This window comes from Solea senegalensis, linkage group LG4 (assembly GCF_019176455.1).
Source record: "Solea senegalensis isolate Sse05_10M linkage group LG4, IFAPA_SoseM_1, whole genome shotgun sequence".
Taxonomy (NCBI): Eukaryota; Metazoa; Chordata; class Actinopteri; order Pleuronectiformes; family Soleidae; genus Solea; species Solea senegalensis.
This window is the reverse complement of record NC_058024.1, coordinates 2,520,917-2,527,571: the sequence shown is the minus strand read 5'-3', so window position 1 is coordinate 2,527,571 and position 6,655 is coordinate 2,520,917. Positions and strand designations below refer to the sequence as shown.

The following is a 6,655-nucleotide window of genomic DNA, read 5'->3' as shown; positions in this document are numbered from 1 at the left end:
TTCAAATATTCTGGAATCATTTTGAAGTTGTTTGATTGGCTTAAGCAGCTGCAATGTTTCATTCATTTGTACAGGTTTTGTTTTGTTATACCTTATTATAAGGACCAATTCCACATTGAGGACATTGTAGGACATGAGGACTGTTGGTTTAGACTTTTTTTTCCTCAACCAAGCACCACCTACAACGTAAAAAATGATATTCTTGGACCATAGATAGTTTGATTGGTGAGAGCGGCTAGACATTTTCAGTGAATGTCCTCACACAGATAGAAATATTATTACATGTGTGGACAACTTGTACTTGTTCTTACACCTTTGTCAGGATCAGTTCCAATATTGAGGACATTTCATCATAAAAGTAGCGGTTTCGAAGCTTTTTCCTCATCCCCAAAAATAATTTCTTCTTGTATATCCCTTGGGAAAACCCTGACTAAATTTGATTTTAGCTCAAACAGCTTGTAAAGTCCATTGAATGTCAAAGTATGTGTGTGCGCGTGTGTGTGCGCGTGTGTGTGCGTGCGTGTGATCGGACACACCTCAAACTCAGTGGGAGCATCATTACATCAGTGTTTGAATCAGCCTGTTGATGCGACTCGGCCACGTTTGAGCACAGCTAACACTTAACTACTGTAAACCTTGTGTGTGTGTGTGTGTGTTAATCATGTCAAAGGGAGCACATTAACGAATGCTTGCTGCAAACTTCCATTTTTGTCGTCTGTGGACACAACACAGTCCTTTGTTACTTTTTTTTTATTTTATTGTATATCAGTTGTTGGGTTTTTATATAAACTGTGCATTGTTTTGTGTTATTTTTCAGGCCAAAAAAAAAAAGGGTGACTATGCTTGTTCCAAAAGTGTTCTTCATTCCTTCACTCTAAATAGGGAGTAGATATGGGAACCATTTCTTGCACAATTTCCCAATTAGCTTTCACCTTTCCTCTTGTGTTTTGTGTGTTAAGGTAAAGTAATGTGCCTGAGTAAAATTACCAGCAGGTTTTTATTTTTATTTTATTTGTTTGGTTTTTTTGGAACCGTTTTATCCAGAGAGCTGGAGAACTGGGCGTCAGGCAGCATTCGGCACGCTCTGATGTGAAGAATGTGACACGCATAGACCTCTAAACTGTTAAGTTACTGTCGAATAAGACAGAAAAGTGCGTCTGTGTGTACTTGTGTGTTTGTACTGGATGTGTGTGTGTGTGTGTGTGTGTGTGGTTGATGCGACTGTTGGTTCTCTTTAACGGAAAGTCGACTGTGACTGTGGTGGCGCTGGTGATGATGTCACCATTATGTTATTGGCATGTTGCTGAGGAATAAATGAGCATTTTACTAAGTGAAACCCGTGGAGTAAGAGGGCAAGCGACGGAGGTAAATTACCATTAAAACTGCTTTTTCCAATAAAGGATGTGATATACCATGTTAATCCAACGTTTGTTTTTTGTTGTCATGTTCATCGAGGCAGAGTAGAGGATCTAAATGAATAAACAGGGTTCCCAAGGGTTCTTGAAATGAATTTGGAAAAAAAAATCACTGTAAATAGATAGACATGGGTCATTTATAATATATGAAATATTTAGGTAAATGTCTCCCTTGTTTGTTACAACGTCACCTACTGTTTCATGCCCTGCATTGCTTTGGACTAGGGAAATGAAAATGATCTAAAAAAACACTGACTTTGTCCAGATGCAGAGCGTGCTGCTTTGTCATCACAATCGGTTCTTGAATTTAACCTCCTGAGACCCCGACTTTTATTTCATGTGCATTTTTTATGTCTCCTTACTATTTGGGATTAGTAGGACCTCATTTTAGTTGAAATAAAATTTTAGCTTTCTACGTGTTCTGGATATATGTCAAAACCAAAGTCCATATATGAGGACAATGGGTCTGTCTTTGCATTTATTTTTTTTCCTTGCTATTTGGGATCAGAAGGACTCATTTAGTCTACAAATGAAATTTTAGCTTTCTACAATAAGTAGTTATCTAAAAACCCATTGTCCTCATATGAGGACAATGGGTCTATCTTACCGTATGATAAAGACAATTCAATCAATGTTATTATTTACATCTGTGTAAATCGTATTCACAGTATGTTGATTTACACTGTTTTGTTTCCAGACTTTCTGTATGACACGGTAAAGACAGCATTTATTAACAAAGTACACATTTTTATTTTAAAAAAGTGCATTTTTTGATAACAAAAGTGCAGATGAAAGTGTAAACATGAAAAAGTGCAAAAGTTATGAACGCCCCTTGCCCCAGTATCATAGCAAACTCTGAACTCAACCTATACCTGGACTCTGAACTAATAGGCTGTCTGTCTGCTAAATTCATCTGTCTGTCTGAAACAGTCCTACTAGCCTGTGTGAAAGGCTTCATAGCAGTTGCGTCCACTTTGTAGGCAAAGGAACACATTGCATGTCAAACAGTGCACACGGGATTTCCCAGTGCAGCCTTGTAGTCTGCAACGCATCGGGTTCTTGAGGTTGGCAACTTCCGGCAGATGACCAGCAGAGGCTGTGCGCACTGAGATGTTGGGGATTGGAGTGACCCGGAATCTTGGGCCAGGTTCTGGACGGTGTGCTCTCTCTTCCTCTGCATCTGTGACTTTACACTTGTTGAGGAACACCTGAGCCACGTCCATGCGGTACTCAAGGAACTTCATGATACCCTTTCTTGGGGTACCATTTTCTTGATTATCTCGGCGATACAGCAGCCAGCTGTTGGCCAGAGCAAGATCCATAAAGTGCATAAGCATGCGAATGGTCCACTTCTTTGTTCGCACACTCATCCTGTAGTAGCTCATCATTCTGTCTGATAAGTCTACCCCACCCATCTTAGCATTGTACTCCCGTACAATACTTGGTCGTCTGACCGCCATGTAGTGTTTCTCTTTCTTGGACCAACGCTGGCAGGTGTCCTCTGGCTGCTCTGCATGGACAGTAGAGAGCATCATGACTGGCTTGTTGTCAAACCATTTCACAACACACAGTTTCCCATCTCCTCTGACAACTGATGCGGTGGTACCTCTGCCTTGCTGCTTCATGATTTTTTCACTTGGAAGCTTCTGCATTGCTTTTGGGACCCTGTTCTTCATGACTGTACCGGTTAGGTACACCTGCTTCTCCAGCATGCATTCCACAGCTGATATGGTGGTGAAGAAGCGATCGCAGTACACCTTTGTACCAGGATGCACTGTTTCCGTCAGGCGTCTGAGGACCAGGGCTCCCAATCCCAGTCCTTCTGCGTCTGGAACCTGTGAAGCCAGTGCCTTTGAACCTTGGTACACTTCAAAGTCCAGAACAATGCCATCTGTTGATGCTAGAACAAAGTTCTTCATGCCAACTGGATTTGGCTTTAGTGGCACATACTGGCGGAATGGACAGGCTCCAGTGAACGGTACCATCTGCTCATCAATTGAGACAGATTCTGGTCGAGCCTGAATGCGGCAGCCATCGAGTACACGATTCATGAAAGGCCTCACCTTCCAGAATTTGTCTGTTTTCCTGTCTTCAGGAACGTCGTTGTCAATTACTACCTTCAGGTGGCTCCTCAGCTTGAAGAATCGATCGCGTCTCATTGAGTCACTAATGGCAGGGATTCTTAGGGCATTGGACCAGAACATCCTTGTTTGTGGGTAAGGGACACAGGACATTAGGATGGATACTCCAAAAAAGTGGTACATCTCTTCAACCGATGTGTTGAGAGATCTCCCACTGTTAGCTAGCGACATAGAATTTGTACAGTCAGCAACAACTTTCATTAGTTCTGCATCAATGTACTGCTCCATATAATCTGCTGGCCACCAATCAGCTCTCTCAACTAGTTGTTCATCCCCTCCCTGAAACGGGACTACAATCGGGTTGAATGGAGCAGACTTCCAGTACTCTCTGAATCCTTTTTTTGGTCCTGCCCCATGTCCTTGCTCAACCTGGTCAGGTTTATCATTCTCACCATGCTTTTTTTTATGTTGTGGCTCATTCATATCACTGTCACTATCTTCACTGATGTGATCAGCATCAGATGGTAAATAATCAGAATCAGCATCTTCTGCTGCATTGGACAGGGAATCAGACAGTGAATCAGAGTCATCAGGTGGTTGCTCCACAGTTGCTCCACATGAAACGAACTCCCCCACAAGAGGATCATTCTCTTCACCATCTGATAGCTCTTCAATGTCAGAGTCGTTTGCAATTGCATTGAGCAATTCTTCAGCTCTTGAAAAGGAAATTTTTCCTGTGATATAAATGATTAAAAAATATGATGATAGACCCGATGTCCTCAAACGAGTACTTCATGTTTACAGACGTTGTAGCTTGCTAATATTGCTCAAATTTATCAAATATGCATGCCATATGAAGCTACAGATGTTATTGTGCATAAATATACAAGTTTCATTCATAAAATTCAATTAAAATTCTTACCATGTCCATATTTTGGTCGAGAGCTGCCATAAAAAGTTTTGCTAGGTATTGCAGCCATCTTGTTTTTTATCACATGACTGTAATGTTGTTATGAGACCACTAGGTGGTGCAGGCAGCGTCCCTAGATGAGGTCGATGGGTCAGTGTTCTTAAAAATTAAGTATCATGGTGCAGAACAGCAAAAATGTAATGTCCTCATATGAGTTCGCAGGGTCTCAGGAGGTTAAAGGGAATTGGCCCTGGAAACTCCTTGAAAAGTCCTTGAATTTGATGTCAAACAAGTTGTGAGAATCCTGAATGAATGAAAACCACTAATAGAAAGGAAAAGAAAAAACGCTGTCATTAAAAGCTTGGGGACAGAAATAAAATAAATGTAAAATATACATAAATAAAATGTTTTATTTACAATGTACAGTATTAGCAGTATAAAGGTGACTGTGTGTGCTGAAGCTTGATACCCGATTGCAGTATTGATCTTGGTGTTTTTTACGGTAAGTAATGTGCTGTAATATTCAGTACTAGTAAAACAGTGCACGATAAACATGCAGGTGTAGCAGAGGTGCAGCTGTGGTGGAATTTCTAAAGGAATATGCATAGTTTATGGGTTTAACCCTACATGACATTAGGAATACAAATGTTTTTGTGTGAGTCCGATTAAAACTAGACTTTAAAAATACACGTATTCCTCAAGAACACACCCAGATAATGGAAGTCAAGCTACTACAGTTTACTTATACCTGGCAGGTTCCCACTCGCCAGCTAATAAGACATAGGCGACAACATGTTTGTAAAATTCAGGCGGGGATATGTTTTCAGACTAACGGGGATACCGGGTTTATGCTCCGTCATCTTAGAGAACTGGATATTTTTAAGTTTAAGGGGCGTAAGAAGACACACAATGGCACTTGAAATGCTAACAGCTAGCCACAAGCTAAACCTGAAAGTGTCTAATAATAAGATGGAAGTTGCTAGTGGAATGTGCCAATCTCCGCTGACATAGGGCTATAGGCGGGGTACACTCTGGACAGTTCGCCAGTCGAAACAGCAAAATTATTGATGGAAATTGGTTGTTTGTTTGTTCCCTGACCGGGAATCGAACCCGGGCCGCGGCGGTGAAAGCGCCGAATCCTAACCACTAGACTACCAGGGAAGCTATTGCGCAATAGCAACTTAGCTGTATTAAACATCACAGTAGTTACAGCAAAACTTGGAATCTTTATTGTACGTCCAGAAATAGATACAGCAAGCGCTTTCACATTCTTAAAGCAACACACAGACGCAGATTTAGTGTCAGGAGTCACGATGATCCTGAAGAAGTATTCATATTGAATGCATCACATCCTGGCTCCTCAGCTTCAGCTCAGGAAAGTTTCCATGTGTCATTTTTATTGTGCACACCATGATCTCACACCCGGCCTGACGTAAGCATATCATTTGTTACTTTTTTTCTACAATATTTTTGTATAAAACAGTTTGAAGCAGGTAGAGTATAACTGATTAACCATCATTAAAGCCTAAAATAAACCTACAGAAACGTGCTGGAGATGGTTATTACATTATCTTTAATACGATTCAATAGAAATAATCCCATAGAAAGGAGGATTAAGACTTCACCTGTGGTAAATTAACACAAGGCTCAATGAAGCACAAAAACTTGCTAAAAGACGGACTACAACTAAAGTTAGCTAGACTATCACCTGTGGTAAATTAGCATGAGGATTAATGAAGCACAAAAACCTGGTAAATGAACAATTTGAGTTTATGTTAGCTAAACTATCACCTGTGGTAAATTAGCATGAGGATTAATGAAGCACAAAAACCTTGTAAAAGAACAGACTACAGCTAAAGTTAGCTAAACTATCACCTGTGGTAAATTAGCATGAGGATTAATGAAGCACAAAAACCTTGTAAAAGAAAAGACTACAGCTAAAGTTAGCTAAACTATCACCTGTGTTAAATTAGCATGAGGAATAATGAAGCGCAAAAACCTTGTAAATGAACAATTTGAGTTTATGTTAGCTAAACTATCACCTGTGGTAAATTAGCATGAGGATTAATGAAGCACAAAAACCTTGTAAAAGAAAAGACTACAGCTAAAGTTAGCTAAACTATCACCTGTGGTAAATTAGCATGAGGATTAATGAAGCACAAAAACCTGGTAAATGAACAATTTGAGTTTATGTTAGCTAAACTATCACCTGTGGTAAATTAGCATGAGGATTAATGAAGCACAAAAAC

The 6,655-nt window shown here is 40.2% G+C and overlaps 1 protein-coding gene and 1 non-coding gene across 2 annotated transcripts; both read right to left on the bottom strand.

The window, feature by feature from the left end:
• Window positions 1-2,350: 2,350 nt before the first annotated feature.
• On the bottom strand, window positions 2,351-3,619 carry LOC122767914 (piggyBac transposable element-derived protein 3-like). The gene has a single exon (XM_044023485.1). It carries the CDS (start codon window positions 3,617-3,619, stop codon window positions 2,351-2,353), a length of 1,269 nt encoding a protein of 422 aa, XP_043879420.1.
• Window positions 3,620-5,495: 1,876 nt separating this feature from the next.
• trnae-uuc lies at window positions 5,496-5,567 on the bottom strand. The gene has a single exon. It is a non-coding gene; the product is annotated as a tRNA-Glu (tRNA).
• Window positions 5,568-6,655: the final 1,088 nt, after the last annotated feature.

Bases quoted from the DNA above. Each gene is read 5' to 3' on its own strand.
- LOC122767914 (XM_044023485.1), bottom strand. From the start codon at position 3,619: ATGTTCTGGTCCAATGCCCTAAGAATCCCTGCCATTAGTGACTCAATG.